Raw genomic sequence first — 18,262 nt, forward strand, 5'->3', positions numbered from 1 at the left:
GCGGCATGAACGATTTCGAAACTCGATTCGATCCTGCTCCGATCGTGGAAAATACGTCAAAAATTTCGATCCATCCGTCTCGTTGGTCGAAGATGCGTTTTCGAAAAAGGGATCGTGCAAAAAAGAATCTACGATTCCACGAAAAAAAAGGAGTTACGCGAGTAAACGAGTTTAGTTTCGCAACTAAACGGTGGCCACGCGTAGAAAGTCGGCGGCAGGCACCGCTTCGGGCTGCTTGCTCAACGCGTGCACCATTTCGAGGCGCAGCGACGAGAAAAAATGTTAACGAAGAGGAGGAAAAAATGGAATACGAGGAGAGAAGGAGCGAATCGGTGACATTTTTGGATCTATCGATCGGTCGGTTTGGAAATTTTTCGCGGGGAAAAACGTTTGATGATGAAACAAATACGAGTGCGATTTTTATCTAAGGCAGAGAATAAATTAAAATTTTACGTACGATGCAGTTGTATTATCTTGGAAAATTTAATTTATTAAAATAATCGAAATGTTAAAAATTACTTTGCTCGAAAGAGTAGAACTACTACAAGAGAAGAAAATCTGCAAAATAATCTGCACAAAGAAAATCGACGAGAACCATCAAGTAATGGTGAAAATTTTCAATGAAAGTTGTTCGATGAGGTATCGAATACCGCGAGGAGAAACGGCTCTGCTCGGTTGATACAAAGACGACGATGGTCTTTGTCCACGTGCATCGAGAAGGATGTCGCACCTGTTGGAAGCAGGTTGGCCTCGTATCGAAAAAAAAACCAATCCACTTGTTGGAACTACGTGCTATCGTGAAATCGATGAATGAAAGCGACCATGAAAATTCCAAGATTTATTACGACGCCATGTACTAACTCTGTTTCAGGAAATCATTGATAGAATCAATTAAATGGAAACGTTTTGAAGAATTTTTATCTATTAATATTACGTGAATTGGAAAGTGATAAATATTTTTTTTTAAAATAAAGCAAAATAAATAGAGAAATAAATACGTATGATGTGTTTCCTTTTGAATTAAAAATTTCATCATTTAATGTAATATTAATACTCGATGAAGAAACTACACCTGCTTCTAATCACAAAGTCAGAATCACGAAGGAAATCCGTTCGAATACCGTATAAGAAATCGACCACTAATGACACTTTAAAGATGGGCCATGTGTTATTGCTCCAAGTGCTTTCGCGCACAGAGCCACTAATTTCTTATCTTTCCAGGCTTAATGCGTTTTGAAGAATGTCAACGACATTTCACAGGAAAAGAGAGACGTGTCCATTAACTTTCTTAAATATATGCAAAAAAAAAGTTCAATCAAGACTGCAAGAAGTTACATAACAACATTTGTAAACCATATACATTCGTAGATATAAATTTTCATACTATCTATTGTAAAACGCTTGCTGCTGTAAAATTTTTATTATTTCTTTTTCTTTTTATGTATATAGATATAATGACGAAGCTATAGGATTAAGCATACTTTTCGTAGATCGTTCAACTCGATGTTGGACGGTGTGTCCTCTCTTTCCATGCCACTGTCCTCCTCCTCCTCTTTCACCGCTTCTTCAACTTCGACCTTTGCCACCATCTCGTCCTTCTTTTCGTGGCTGAGTGTCGTCGTCGGCGTCGCCGACGCGTCCTGCCTCACTTTTATCCACTTCAACATTTTCTTCTCTCTGATTGTAAACTACGAGTATATTCGTTTCATCTTCTCCGAGTCTATCCCCTATCGTTTCCACAAGTGAATCATACTTAGAAATCCTTTTCCAGATTCTTTTTTAGAATTAAAATAACATTTTTTCTGGATAAACTTGCTCGGCCCATAAGATAACGCGTCCTCGTTTCATTTTATGAAACCAGTTATTTACAAGTTCAACAAGTATTTCCATTCACTTTGTGTAAATTATTCTTTCCGTTTAAGAAGAACGAAAGGAAAAGAAAGTGTTTCTTTTTTTCCACGTTTTTTCTTTCGAAAAAGAAAATCGAAGAAATAATTTCTCGACGTTATTATTTTCTTTAATGACAAAATATTTCGTGCGCGCGCACATATATACAAACACACACACGATGAACAAATTTTTTCTCAAAATTCACGAGATTACACAAAGCACAAAAGATTACACAAACGTGGAAACGTGTTCAAAGTAAAATTGCGTTTTGAAATCGAGATAAGAGCAGCGGTCTCGAAGCGAGCGACATGGTCTCTACGACTGGTCCCGAGCAAATACAAATTCTCACTCCTCTAGGCTAGGCTCCTCTCTCTGATCCTCCCGTGGAGAGATAGTTCTGTTTGCAATGTCTACACGCGCGATTCGTTAGCCCTCTCCAAGCTTGATCCACTTGCTGCACTTGCCACGCAGGACTTTTTTCCTTTTGCGTCCTTTATCATCATTTTTTTTTTTACTCTATTTAATCTACACTCTTCTAATATTTGTCCAAAGTAAATAAGACTTTCAAATTTTATTTTTCGACTATTATCTTATCAATAGGATTTCATTTAGGATCGTTGCATAAAAATCGTTCCTTCCGAATCAATTTATCGGACAATGATTGAAATTATACCAAATGGAAGGACGACAATACTCGAGTTCGTCCAAGGTTTGATGGAAGGAAAGGTAAAAGAAACGCGTGTACGGAAACAGGTGGCCAAGCGCTGAAAGAGGCCCCGGCAGATGATCCCTCTGCAAACATGTATCGAGGATTCGTATCCAGCAATTGCATGCCGGATGTACCGAGAGAGAACCCGTTGCCAGACGAGTCGTAGACTCGATTAAAAACATAAACTCGTTTGGCAAGTGAAGTCACCTCTTCGATCTACGAGCCAAGTGATCTTTCACGGCAACCTGGATAAACGCTGCGAGCCTTCTCCTTTCCTCCATCGTCGACACTGGGAACCCTCGATAAATATTCTTCTGGGGAGGGAGGGAAGGGGAGGGAAGGGGAAGAGCAGGAAAAGATCTCCAGATAAACTCCTTCTTCTCGATGAACAGTTAGACAGATGTTTTAATTATTATGCTTATGTTTTTCATTGAACTCCCCGGAAAATTCTCTCTCCACCGTATTGTCTATTGGCGTGATCAGGAAGCGTTTAAAAATATTATTCCTCGATCGGTAAGGAAACCTCACTTCCGGGCGTTAACGACTCGTTGCATCTCTCCCTTTCGTTCCACTTCAGCGTGCCACGTGCTTCTGCGCACGATTGTGGCTTCTTCTCTTTTTTAAATTCTTCCACCAGGTTCCCGTTTCAAAAATTCACCAAAATTTCAAAGACATGTGTATCTTGTAAATTAATTTCAATTAAAATTAATAATAAAACGGTAAATTCCTCATAACACTTTATTACATATACTTTGAACGCTTAATTTCCGCATTTATCTTTCACTTTATTCATAAATAATTTATAGAATCGAGATAAATGTGAGCTAAAGAATAACACTTCTATTCCCCTCCTCTCTCTTCTCCCTCGTTCTATTCTTCGAACGTATATACTGTTCGTTTCCACTTTATCGTGTATACACGTTTCATAAAACGATTGTAAGAAACTGTAGAAGACTTCAAAAGCGAGCATTAATGTCTCAATCTTTCTCGCCTCGTCACACCGCTATACCAGTCTTGCTCTAAACAATCTAAACCTAGTTACACTGGACGAGTCATCAAGCTCCTCGAACAAGAAATCCGTTGCTTTCCTTTGCTCCCTTCTCGGCCACAGAAAAATCACCAAGTACCGAGATTCAACTCGCATGGAACATCACCATCTGCATCAAGAAGCCACAATCAACGGTAACTCGTTTCTTCGGCAACCTCCTCTTCCAAACATCCTCTTGTTTGCCGCAAAGATCGAAACAATCGATATTCGCCTTCTCCCCATGTCTAATTTCATCAGGATCTGACTCCCAAAGTTCTGGATTCCTCGTTTCAACCCTTTCGAATCGAAGTTTCGATCTTTAAATCCTCCCAGTCGCTCTTCAGGATTGGAAACGAAAAATCACGATGCTCTTTCAATCGAACTTCCGATCTTTAGATCCAGCCATTCTTCAGGATTGGAGATAAAAGTCACGTAATCATCGATCCATTAAATCCATCACTTTTTCCACGAAACCAAAATTTTAGAAAGCAAAATCACGATATCAACCCTCTCCAGCGAAGTTAAACCCACCACCTCCTCTGTCCATACGTCGAATGAATCAAGGCGACGACAGTCGCCGTTTCAACCCTTCCAATCGAGGTTCCAAGCAGCGGAGCTTGGTGTCGTTGATCGGATATCGGCGGTTGGCGGTAAATCCAAAGGGAACGGTGACGAGCCGAGGCGGAAAGACTTCTCTCGCGTCGTGGAGGAACGTGGAGAACGAGCACGAGACTACCTGCACGCGGCGCCGTGCGCTCGTACCTGAAAGCAGCGGCTCGCACTGCGCTCGAGAACGAACCCCCTCCACCCTTCGCTCCGTCTCTGTCCCTCGTGTTCCTCGGCGCACAGGCCCCTCTTCTTTCCCCTTGCCGCGGCAACAGGGCCCTACATAGATCCGAATGACGTCACCTGGTTAGCTGTCCTACGTTCACCAACCTGGCCGACCAAAGGCCCACAGCCAGGGCTGTGCGCTCCTCGGGCGCTTTTTCTCCTGCCCTCTTTCTCTCGATTCTCGTGATACTTTTCGGCGTTGAGAGGCGAGAGATGAGCAATTTCACGCGATCTTGTTCCTCTTTCTTTTTTTTAGTTATTTTGGCAGGTAAATCTTATTAAAGATGAGAGAAAAGTAGAAGGAATGGTTTTAAATATTAAAAAGAATCGTTTATTGATTTCTTTCTTCATAAAAAAATTATGTTCCGTGAGAAGCATGAATTTTTAATAAGCTCTTATAGCAACCTGCGTGCAACGATGATTCATATCGAAGGATTCTCCCAAGGGTCGTGAAATATGTTTGAAAGGGAGGTTGGGAGCAGGTGTTGGTGGTAAGGTTGATAAAATAGACGAGAGCCCCAAAAGGCAGACGAAATAAAGTGAACTTTCAGAATAATAATTAAACTTTTTATTGAATATTTTCAGATAAATCGAAGAAAGGAAATATGTATTGTGCATTTATGAAATTCATAGAAAATTAGAAAAAAAGAAAGATCTAAATTCATCATGGATATATTCTATTATATTTCCATCGGGAAACAGCCAATTGATTCTTTGGCATTAGACCAGGAGACTTGCATCACTGTGGAGAAAGTCTTAATCAATAAGACGGCTTATCAAGGAACATAAAATATGCTGACACAGTTTCTTATCCGTTGTACGTAGGTTACACATGCAGATAAGAAATAACTTTACCTCTTGAACAATCAAATTTCTCTTTCCTCTGAAATAACTATCTTCATCAAGAGAATTTTATTATCAAAAAAATTACTTTCCAAGAATTTTTAAAACTGTGATTATCCGCTTCAAAACAACCTCAATTGTCGCAATAAAGAATGATGCAATAACCAGTAATCGATTGAAAAAAAAAAAGATATAAGAATCATCTTCATTACATTATTCTTCCCGATCATTACTAACACACAGACTCTAATATCGACTTTATCACTTTCTTAACGCAAGAAGAGAAATATCGGTTGTGCGTGAATATCAAAGCAATCTGAAATAACAGAAATCCAAACTTGCCAATATTTATGCAAATTTTACACGGCGTTTACCTCTAGATAAGCACACGGACGTGCAAAAAAAAAAAACAAGAAAAAGTAGGATCGATTGATCCCGTTGAATCAGCAGTTTATTTTCACGAAAGATCAAGCTTCAGCTTCTGCACAATCTCGCATTAAAATTACTCTGTACGTCCCTGAGGTCCACCACTCCTCTACGTAGAATTAACGCCAGTCACGAGGAACGGTTATCCGTGTGTGGTCGTAAAGGTGTACGTGAATCGTACGAGAATACGAGAGGCCCGTACTACGAGCACTGGGACAAAGCCAGTTCTACATATTCCACGGGCCCCCCGATATACGAGATACGATTGGGCCCCGTGTCACCAACACATAAAGATGGTGTACAAGGGACGAGGCTTGAAAAAGGCATAGTGGACGCACCGAAAAAGTGGACGCAGCTGAATTTATCTGACCAAATCGTGTCCCGTGGCGAAGCTATGGATCGTGGATTCATTCAGAGATTTGTACGTTGATTTAAATTTTTGATTCCGACAAATTTTTACGAATTATTGATTAATAATTCAATCGCGAACAATACAATATTCCATGAAATATTTCATGAAGTGGAAAATATTTTATGGAAAAAATAAATCAAGCAAGAAATTCAATTCTTTATTATGCATATATTCGCAAATTTATGGAAATAATTTCCGCGAATGATTAGCCTCCTTTATTCGCTTTGTTTCTTGGAAAATAGATATTGGATGAATATAATTTTCGATGCCCTTCAACGATGAATTTTATACATATGCCATACACGAGCCATCGTGAACAAAGTCTCCAAAACTCGATAAAAGCGTGGTTTCCGGTGACGAGGGAGGAGATTCGAAACGTAGGAGGGATCGCTTCCACTTAAATATTCATATAAACGAGCGTTTTGTGCCGAGACTTCGTTCAGTATGCCATTTTGTTTAGGAAGAAGGAAATACTACCGAGCCCACGCAATTTAAGCGGCTACTTGTGTTACGCTCTCGAACGCCCACGATTCGTGATTATTAAATAATAAGGAGAAGTGAATGGAGCTGGATAAAGAGACTTTCGTCGCGTGATATCAGCCTGGAACGTGCAAACTTGTTTGCGGAAAATGGAATGACACCTACGAGTACGTGGTGTGCTTTAATACAGGAAGTTGGCTGTCGGATAAGCGCGAAAGAGGAAATAACTACAGGGAATATTCATTTACAATAACTCGATAGTTTCTTGCATGTTTATCACAATTATATATCTTAATGCCTCTTTTCTTACATTTTAATAGTTATCTTTAATCATCAAGTATTTAGATTTAGACTAATAAAATTTAATAAAATTTCAGGGACAATTATTATTATATACGATTATATTTGTTCACAATCAACCTCATATTTCACTTATACTTGAAAAATATTGAAAAACAATTACATATCGATAATATAAAGAACTAAAGAATCAAATCGAAGAACATAATCATTTACTATGAAAATAACGCCGCAAAAGAAATAGGAAATCGACGAAGGAAAGGAAAATAGTATAACGATTAGCTTTTTAACATAAAAAAATTATCAAAATTCTGTACTATCAACAACAATTCAATTGGCAAGTTCAAGGAGGTCGAGAAATATTATCGATGAAAGTTCTCTACACAAAGATACAAGTTCAAGAGAAACCATTGGAGACTTCCGGAAACAGAGATTCTACGACCGCAGCTACACCGCAAATCGTACTCTTAGCATTAAATAAAACGAGAATAAATTCCTGAGTGGACTCTGGTGTTACGTCCAGTATAACTGTTCATCTAGACGGCGCAGAGGACAAACATCCCTAATAATGGTGCCCAATTGCCCAAATGACCGGTCATTATCTATGACGGGGCGACTGTACTTCCTGTACGAAAAATTAATAAATTTCTTCTTTCCTTAATCGCGCGCCTCCTCGATAACATCGAGGTAACGGGATTTGTGCAATAATAAAAGTTCATTAGAATAATGCAAGCTATGCATTCGGTTTGATGTCGAATGCGATTGCCTGAAATGTGTTTCACCATTACTGAGATAGGTTTCGAACGGAGTCAATGTTTGGGCGTGGTTTCTCGAGATTTTTGCTACTTTCAGATAAGATATTTGATGATATAGATTGTCTAAAAATGGATTTAAATTATCGTAGAGGATAAAGCAATTATTTCGAATAAAATAAAATTAAAAAAAAAGATAGCTTGGATAAGATAAACACGAGTAAGAATATATGAAATTATATGAAACTATGATCTTCAATTGTGAAATTTATCTGAACTTTGAAAGATTGAAACGAAATTAAAGAAAGATTGAAGATAGAAGTATAAGTATTCTTATGATTCTATCAACTGAAAATCGAATGCCTTGGAGGCGAGCAAAAAAAAATTTTATTGCAACAATAATCATTGCGGTTTAGAAGAATGAGGTGAAAGTGCGTCAAGTCTCATAGTCGTAAAGTCAAAGAAGCAACGAAAATAATGAACTAAAAAGATCAATTCCAGATGGTTTTTTACCCCGAAGGTGTTTCGACCCTTTGAATATGTCCCAGGTGAATCATCACCAACTATTCGAGGTCGAATTCTTGGATGATACACGTACCCTTTCTTTGGTATGCGGAGGTACTTCCTTTTCTCAGAAGAAACTTTCATATTTGACGCTTGCAGATTAGCATTCTTTTCAATTTTCTGATCTTGAAATTGTACATATTTTACTTGTCTCATTCTAGCCATTCTATCCATTCATAAATCAATCGTGTTAGAATGAAAATTGAAATAGTTCAGAAGAATAGATCTTAAGATTGATAAAAAAAAATTTCAATTTACCTTTTACTGGTTCGTGAAATTAAAGTTGCATAATTTATATTATATAATGACAATTTAATCTATCGTCAAAGCTTCAAAAATCATTACTTAAGTTCTTTACGTATTTATTATATACAAAAGGGAAATTTAAAAATAATTTTCCAAATAACTTTTATCAAATCAAATAATCCGCATATATTCCAACTCCAATTCTCTCAAACCCTATATTTAAATTCCCTCAAAAACAACCAAAAACGAACTCAATAATCCTCCCTCGTCGTGCTGCTTCAAAGGTTGGCCCCGAAATCGCAGGGATGGAATGAAAAAAATAAAAAATTGCAAGAAAGAAACAGTGTCGGAGGCTAAGCCCTATTTATACGTTCCTCGCTCGAAACTTTCAGCTCGAAACAGGGTATCCTGTTGGCAATTAACACACTAGATTGCTAATTAACCCCGTGGGAACACTTGGGAGGATCCCGATGCGTATTTTTCTCAATATCAACAACATCAGGAGGGAGCAGACGTCGCGACGCGACGTTTCGTTTCGTTTCGTTTCGTTCCATGCTTTCCAAGAAGTCTTACTCGCTGTGCGTTTACTACAATGAACCTGGGAGGACGTGGAGGGGCGTTTTCCGTTCCCTCGACCAATCAGGGAACACCTGGGAACGTGTTCCTTTGGAGGAGAAAAGTCTGGGGGCCCCGTTACCATCGCTGCCTCTCTCTATCGAAGTTCAATTGCACGGGACTTGCGTGTAGATCTTTCGATTACGCGATGATTTCGATCTATTTTGGCCGACTTTAACACGCATTTCGATGTAAATTGAAGTAATTTTTATGACGAGATAAAGAAAGGGAATGCACTCTGTAGAATATTAAAAATTGTGTTATTTGTAACACAGAAAAGAAAATGATATTACATTGAAATTTCTTGAACTAATGTGAAAAACTTTAACGATATATTTCAAGTTTACCAAGATCGAGAAAGTTAAGCTGCGGATTTATAAATTGATAAATTGAATTAATATATATAATTATATAAAATTGAAGATAGAAGAAATACAAGAAGAAGAAGAAGAAAAAAAGGTGTCTTTGTTGACCTTTTCTGCAATTATTCAATAGGACTAAAATTAGACTTAAAAGAACCAGTTTGACTTTACCAGTTTCACCTTCGTGCTAATGTAGAAACTGGTTTCATCAGTGAACCGAAAGAGTCTAACAAAACACTCGAAGAACTACGATTCACTTTTGAATCTAACGCTCTTTTGAATCGTTCTTTGAAATCTTTTTTACATAAAAAAATCCGAGAAAATTCGCCCCAAAAAGCCGAATTGCAGATAGATTTTAATTTAAAAATAAAAATACAATGGAAATACTTCATCACTTTTCATCGTGAATCGAAAAACTGGTTCCAATCTTTCTCATTATTCCGAACGTATTCAATGCCAGCCAGCGATAAACCAAGAGAAATATTCCTTTCTCCCCAAGATTAGATTACCTACGAGAGATTGGCGCTGGAAACAGTCGTAAGGCAATCCTTATTCGCCTGGAACCCTCGAGAGGGTTACGGCCTATGCACTTTCGTCCCATTTCCTCCATCTCGCAGTTTTCATTATCTTCTGGGAGCCCGCGAGATAGCTCGATGCGACACAACCTCTCCGACACGCGAAAACCACTCAAGGCTGTCCGCTTTTGTTGGCCAATCATCGAAGCTCGTCGATACGTAAAGATGTCAAGGCGGTTTTTGATGAAACCGAGATATCTCTATAGAGTTGCTTGTTGTTAAATAAAATCGATTTATCGGATCGTGGAATTTTGAAAATTTTTTAATTTTAATTGGAGTGAAGATTTAAGTTCGTAATGTTAAAGATTAACATGTATATTTTCAATTTTGTGAAAAATTACTTGATATGATCGATCGATTCTTATTTTTTATTTACAGTGCATGGAGATTTTGTAATATTTTGAACGTATTGAAAAATTGAGATACCAAAAATTGATATATAAAAATGTTGATTATAACAACTATTCGTATCAAGACAGGAAATCTAAGCGGTAGATTTCCAAACGATGACCTAAGGGCATCAACGGAATTCCACGCATTCCTCTCATTCTCGTTTCATTATGGATAAAGGTAAAATGTTCCTCTTTCACGGACAATTTGTCAATTTAATCATGGATTTTAAGTAAATAATATCCGATGACGAGACAGTCTTCTATCCAAGCACTTTTTCTCAAGGAACTATGTTTGGTCAGGTCCCCCTGATCTTTAATGAGCTTCCCATTATTTTTTCTCGTTTTAAAACGTTGGGAAAAAAGATCCATCTAGCTTACCTTGAGGGCGCAGAAGATGCAGGATTCCCGCATGCAGGCGTGTCCGGAAAGCTCCCTGAAACTCCGCCGGAAGATATCGAGGTGCCATAACACCTGAAACGTGAGAAAAGGAATTTTTTTTAAAAAATGAGCAAGATCGACGCGAAGTCTGGCAAATCGTATCGCAAATTTTTGTTCAACGTAACAACAAAGTCTTAAATTTGAAAATTTGAAGATACATACTTGACGATGATATGTCGTAAATGTCGAAAATTCTTAAATTTTCGTGGCTTCGAAACTTTTGTTTCGGATATAGATGAAAATACTGTGCTTTGATGAAAATTTTACAGTATTTTTATATGGATCGTGTTTGTTAAAATTGAATAGAATTCTTCTATTCCAGAATTTTATACAATAATTGAATAAAATAATTGAATTGGAAGATAATTTTAAGAATATTTCTAAGAAATTATCTTCATCATTAAATTTCTCTGTTAAATCTCTGATTATATTCCCAGTATTATCGTCTCAATGACGCATCCTCATCACAGTGCATGGCAATTAATAATAAATCTCTGAGAAGGCGTTGTATGCATTGAACGAGTGAAAAAAAAAAAAATAAATAAATAACACATGGGTGTGCGCGCAATATGAGGAAGTATGTAAATGCGACAATATGTTGGGTGGAACATCTAACCACGCACGATAGTAACCTACCGTATCGTGAACGCATTATTATTCCGAGGGAAAGTAAATCACAATTCCGAGGACCATGTCCTGTCGCATAGCGGAACATTATTTTCGCCTTTCCGGCCTGTCTGACTAAATATCCGGTGTATTCCTAAAAATCATTCACCTCAACTGGCAACAACGAATCATAATTTTATATCATTTCATAAACCTATTGAAAGTAACGATAATTAATTGGATATTGTCACCGATATATATATTTTTTTTATGACTTTAATACAGTTTTTTCAATGTTGGATATGTTTTTACAATTACTAAAAATTGTAATTGGTATAATATATAATAATAATTCTTGATTAATATAATAAAAATGTGTCCAATTAACGTAATATCGTTGGACAAGTCAATTTGAAGCAATACAATTTTTACAACGATAATCGAATGGAGAGAAAAGTACAACGAATAAATTGTTTTTCGTGCAATTAAGTTAATTGGAGAACTCGAGAGATCGCAACGAAACTGCGTTTATAACAGGATTTAATTATCTTTAATATAATTTTGCTTGGAAGAAGAAAGGCGGGACTTGGAACTAGCTGGCCTCTTTTGTGGGTCAGGTTATTTACGAAATTTATTGGAAGTTAATTCGATTTATTTGTACGCCAAGAGGAACCGGGTTGATTCGATTAAACCGGGAAGAATTGGCATTGGCATTGTAAATTGTAATTAAATCCTTTCCTTCCACGTCTCCACCGAGGACACTCGAGTGTGAAGCGTGGAAACTATTGAAAGCACACTTAGCGTGTCTGTAACCCTTTATGAATATTCACCTGGAAACAAATTAATCAATTTCTCATAGTAATACTTGACTTCTTAAATTGAAAAAAAATGAATTCAGGTTTCGAAGATGCTCTCCAAGCATTTACTCTTGCTTCCATCTTTGAAATGAAATGCTGAAATGATTCTGTTAGAAATTGCAAATTAAAAATATTCCATTCGAACTAATCCTTCTAATAATAATATCTGATCTCTTTTTCTTAATAATTTTTGTAACGTATCTAATCTTTCTGAAAAAATTTCTCTTTCAGAATTATATTTATCAACCGTGTTGAGTTAGATATATATAAATAAAAGAATGTTAATCCGTGAATTTATGGAATAATTTCATTCATTCTGTATTAAGAGATCTCCATGTCCTCTTTTTTCTCTCTTTCTCTTTCTCTCTTTTTAAGCCTTATCGTAAAAGGAAGATCCACAAGTGAGGTGTACATGTATATAGGCGGGAAAGTGTTTTCATTCAATGGATGTGTTTTGAAAGACTCGTGGGATCCAACAGGTGAACCAGGGTCTTTCTTCCATTAGGAGCGTATCAATATAGCTTTCAGGTCAAGTCGTAGTATAATACTTGAAAGGCAAATACACGATTTAGTTATTACGAACATCTCTCTCTCTCTCTTTCTCTCTTGAAAAGAGAGTAAAACGGAATATGCATTGCAATAATATAAAGAGGCGTTTTATCGATAAAGAAAAAGAGTATGTAGGCAAAAATGATACGTTATAAAATATGACAGGATTATTTTTATAATCCATATGTATCAATTATAAGAGAATAATGAAAGATAACTATTTGAGATTTAGATAAAGATAGGTTGTAGAAGACTAATGTAGTAAAATTAGTATAATTATGACAGAGTCTTATTGTTATATCTATTGTACTCCACGAACAATAATACTGGTTACACCTCGATCCATATTAATTGACACTGTGATCAGCGTGTGAAACAATTAATGAGGAAATGTTACGATATATATTCGATTAATTCATTCTGAGTGTCCAGTTGCTTGTCTGTATGATTATATACATAATGATGAAGTAACTCATTGCGAAAGTCAATCGATAATTTCCTTTCACTCGATCGAATCATCGTTTTTTTTTTAAAGCTAAAACTTTTATCTTTATAATTAATTTATATCTACTTACAAGTTATCGTTAATTAATGAGTCTCTCTGTAACAAATCTTAACATTTTTTCCAGCTAAACGAATAAATTAGTAATGGAAGGAATTAAATTCACACTTCACAAACACAGACTGTGCTAAATACCTAATTATTGTTGCATGACTTCGAAACCTTCGTTTCATGAAACGCACACTTGAAAAGAACTCTTTTAATTCTTTTTTTCCTCTACATTTCAGTATAACTTAAAATGTACCGTAACTCGAAATTTAATCGCGTACTGGAAACTCACGTTATTCATAGAACGAAGTAACACGTGCTATAAATTCTGGCCTGTAATTTTCGAAGACAATTTCCTCCATACCATTCCAAAATTGGAAAATGAAATATTGACCACTACTTTTTTTCTTCTCCTCATCACATTCAAATCTCACAGATTGTAACAAAAATTCCTTGAAATCCAATTACACGACGTTTCTTTTCTCCACTCGTTCCTTTCAATTCTGTTATCAAAAAAAAGGCAATGAAAAAAACCCTTCACACAGTATTGGCCGCATATTAATTCGCCGTGATTTCATCATGAGAGTGGCTCGTTTCACACCGACGTGTACCCGATTTGCATGCGTAACCGACAATTTCACGCGATTTCCATACCACCATAATGGACTAATCGCGAGATCCATCTAAATGGAAAAATCTGCGCTGATGCGGAAACGTGTTCGATCGAGAGTTTGTTCAAAGGAAAAAAAAAAAAAAGAAAAAACAGTGTTCATTCACGATTGCAACGATGAAAGGTGACGGGAAAACGAGAGGAAAATGGATCGCGCAACTCGGCCGCATAGCGCTCGAGTTTCTTGCGACTTAATGAAGCCTTGTGTTGCCTATTTCTATTATCGATGTATCGAGAGAATATCGCTTCTTGTAGTTCGGTTTGGCTCCTTTCGAAACCGCGAACGGGTTCCATTGAACGTGCGCCGACTCGAGTTCTCTCTGTTTCGGGCTTCGTTCGCACACATACATATTTAGATTGTGTATGTGATAGAAACGAGAAAGAGAAATTCTTGAAATCATTTGAAGGATTGTTTTTATGCATTTCGTGCATAAAAACAAATAGGAATAGAATTTCTGAAACTCGATATTATTTTATTAAATTAATGGACAAATTGTGTTCGAAGGTTTTACATGTTAAATATAATCTCGCTGTGCAATTGAAATTAGGTTGTTCAAATTTTGTTCAAAATTGATTTTCGAGTATTTGTATTGATTAAATTTTTTTTGATAAATAATATCACGTGTAATTTCGTTACGAAACGAAGCCTAAAGCTCGTTTCGTTTTCACATCACGAAAAATTTGAGCGCGGAGACACCGATTGTGAGAGAAACTTTATAGAGAAAGCTTCACGCGTCCGTGAATGGAAATTTTTGAAAGTCAATATTATCGTTTATGGCATTAAAGGAATTAAAGATATTCAACGACTGTTTAATCGATTGCAAACTTACAATTAATTACAAATAACGAAATAATAAAATTCTACTATCACTTATCATCGATTAAAAATTTATTTGAAAATTAATTTAAAAAACTATCTAAATACAGGAAACAAAACCTAGATATATCAAATTCCCAATATGTTAACCGCATATCCACACTTTCAAAAAACCCATCTACACCTCCAACCAACCCAAACCACAACCACAACCTTGTCCCCAAAATTCCATATACGACGTGAAAATCTTCAAACCTTTCGTCTGAACAAATTCCATCCGAACAACAAATTCTCCATCCACGAAAAAACGAAGCTTGCTTATATACGCTTTGAACAAGCCCGACCTGGCCGTCGAATCAACAGGTACACAGCCTCGGGATCGAGATACATGTAACGGTATACGCGTTATTCCAGCGCGCATCGAGCTGCGCCATAGAGAAGTCTTATGCACCGGCGATATAAAATCGAGACGATCCACGATATACCAACTAACTAAGTACAAACTTGCAGAAAAATTCAAACCTTGGCGATCTGGAAGAGGGCCTGCCTCCTCGGCCTTTGCTCCTGCTTCATCCTCCTTCTTCCTCACCACCAGCACAAGCGCGACCCGCTCCTTCCTCGAACCACGGCGTCTCGCGACTTCTCCTTCACCAACAATTCCTCGAGATCATCCACGATCGATTTTCAACGGGCTGATTTCAAAGGTAACGCTGCTCATGATTCAGCCTTTTCCTTTCTTTCTTTCTTTCTTTCTTTCTTTTTTTTTTTAACGAACAACACGAGTGCACAAAACGACACACGAGGGTTGCGCGCAAAGCAACAAGTACTCTCTTAGCCGGGCGTCGATGCAACAATGCCCGGATAGGGCTGGGACCGGTCCGCGCCGACACCAGCGCCCGTGGGACTCCTGCGGACAGGTTGGGAAACGAAACGAGCACAACTGCGGACCCGTGCTATAGTACCGGTTCTTACGAGCTATAGTACGCGCCGTAGTACGCTATATTGTGCACGCTTGTGGACGGGGATTGGAGATTCAGGGACGCAGTCGTTCGTATCCGTCGAGGTATTGTATCGCGAGGATTCTTGTTTACGTGAGGCTTTTCAGGATTTCTTAGGATGCATTTGGCGAGGGTGGTGGGAGAACTGGTTTTCCTTCGAATAGGATTAGGGAGTATAATTTTTCGGGGTTGGAATATAATTTCATGTTACAAATGGAATGGAAAGGTGTCTTTCTTCGTTTTTTGAATATGCAAGAATATGTAAAGAATTAATTTGATAATTTAAAGTGAAAGGAAATATTAAGTAAGATTTTTTAAATGCATCAAACGGGTATGAAATCTTCTTTTCCTTTTTTATATATAACAGATAAAAATAAATTGTACTTCAACTTTAAAGGAATTTCCATGCGCATTAATATTGAGGATATTTCCATATTTCGTTAACGAGAAAACGAAACATCGTCTATTAATTCATTAACTGTGCATCAATTTAACATCGAGTTTCCATTAATAAAGCGAATGGACGAAATAAGAAATGGAGAATCGAGAATTCCAATCAAAATCTTAAATAAAATCCGACGAGAGGAGATCTTCAAAAGAAATTTCCTCGAATACGTCCCTGCTGTTTACTACAGTACACACACGGCGCGGCCATTTTTACTACGAGGGCCGCAGCGTGGGTGAGAGGCCCGGGGTCAGTTGTGACGCGATGGAGGTGAAGAGAAAAGGGCGCTGGGGTGGGGAGAGCCGGGTTTTCGAGCGAGCGGAAAGGGGAAGTGGGCACGGAAGAGGCCCAGCATTGTGGTGGGGGAATAAGGGGACACGGATGAACGTATAGCGACGCGAGATTGGGCGGAGGGGATGACAAAGGGGAAGAGGAGAGGGAGGAGAGCCCATCACGACACTGACAGCGTTTTACGTTACGCTACGATGCCACGAGATTGTTACGCAATTTGATTCGGGAAAGGATGAGTAATTTTGGGAACTCTTCCTCCATCCTTCCTCCGTCCCTTTCTTCCCTTCCTTCCTCCCCCTCTGCCGATCTCTATCTACGGCCAATTTTTACGTTTAGCGTCCCGGGGCAATTTACGCGGGGACCCTTTTAACGCGGGCGTGTGAATCGAGTAGAGTTTTGTGCAACCGTGTTTCGCCGTTTCTCGTGTTGGTTGGCGACGTATTGTCGGTGAATGGACACCGTAGTATTCGCGTACGTGTGACCGCATTAATATTAATCGGACATGAGCCTCGTTTGGAGCGTCTCGCCGTCAATGAAAATCGATTTTGTACGTTGCGTGTCCGAACATCTTTGCGATATTTATAAAATTTTCGTGTTTATAACCATGATTCTGGATTGATTCATCAATTAATTTATTTCGATATAATAGTAAATTATTATATAGATACAAGTATTAAGACAATTTTCAAAGATTAGCATTATAAAAGCATGTTGGCTTTTTTCCATTTTAATTTATAAAGTAAAATCGTAATTTGTTCGAACGTTTATAGAAAGAGTGGTGAGCGAATACTCATTCCTTGGCGAGAAAGAACTATAATTTTAACCAATTGCCACGAAGTTCGTAAAAAGAAAAAAAAATATCATACTCGAAACGCTGTGCACAAAGTTCAAAAAAAGAGAGGTAAATTTGCGTCGAAACGTTTCCATTCGTTCGTAATATGCGTTTCACCAGTAAGAATAACAATTATCCTCCACCATACAATATGTACAAGTCCATATGGCGAATCGATAAACGGCAGCAAATTTTTTTAAACAACTGGTACAATGGAAAGAAAGGTCTAAGAATTATTACATCGCTCTGTTCTTATAATGAAAAACATTTCACTCTTGTAGAATCGTAAATCTTTTCTCGTGTGACACGTGTTGAGTGAAAGAAAAATATAAGCTTTTTTTTTTTTCTAAAGGCAACTAATGATCGAAAAAATTATTCATGAATTATGATCGATAAGACGCGAGAACTTTGAGAGTTCAGCAGAAAATGGAGTCGATTCGTTTTTAACCAAGTTTTTAACCAACTGGAAATACGAAACAGAATTGATTTAGACGACGCCTCCGCAACCGGTCTTCATATTTGCATGGCGCCATGCTTGGATTCTTGGAGTAAGTTAGTCTTCGAATCAAACGTGAAACAGAAAATCGTAAGAAATTATATTTTAAATTTGGAAATTAAAAAAAGAGAAAGGAATTTTTCGATTGTTAGTCAAATCACATTTATTAATTAATAGAGTATACAATGTTTTTGAAATAAAAATTAAAATTTGGAAAAATTCGTGAATTTAAAACGATTCTTTATAGTACAAGTTAAACAACTATTGTGAAATGTTTAAAAAAAAAACA

General features: G+C 37.4%; 1 protein-coding gene across 4 annotated transcripts in view; it reads right to left on the reverse strand.

The window, feature by feature from the left end:
* The window catches only part of LOC107995662 (uncharacterized), an 89,220-nt gene that overhangs the window by 15,764 nt on the left and 55,194 nt on the right, over positions 1–18,262 (reverse strand). For 2 of the 4 annotated variants that reach the window (XM_062073882.1, XM_062073883.1), the window contains exon 3: positions 10,803–10,895. In XM_062073882.1, coding sequence (XP_061929866.1) covers positions 10,803–10,895 — 93 coding nt within the window. Of the gene's footprint in view, positions 1–1,481; positions 4,386–10,802; positions 10,896–15,433; positions 15,833–18,262 lie in introns of those variants that run through there. The other 2 variants (XM_062073884.1, XM_017053313.3) reach the window with 2 other exon arrangements.

The sequence above is a fragment of the Apis cerana genome, linkage group LG4 (assembly GCF_029169275.1).
Source record: "Apis cerana isolate GH-2021 linkage group LG4, AcerK_1.0, whole genome shotgun sequence".
NCBI lineage: Eukaryota > Metazoa > Arthropoda > Insecta > Hymenoptera > Apidae > Apis > Apis cerana.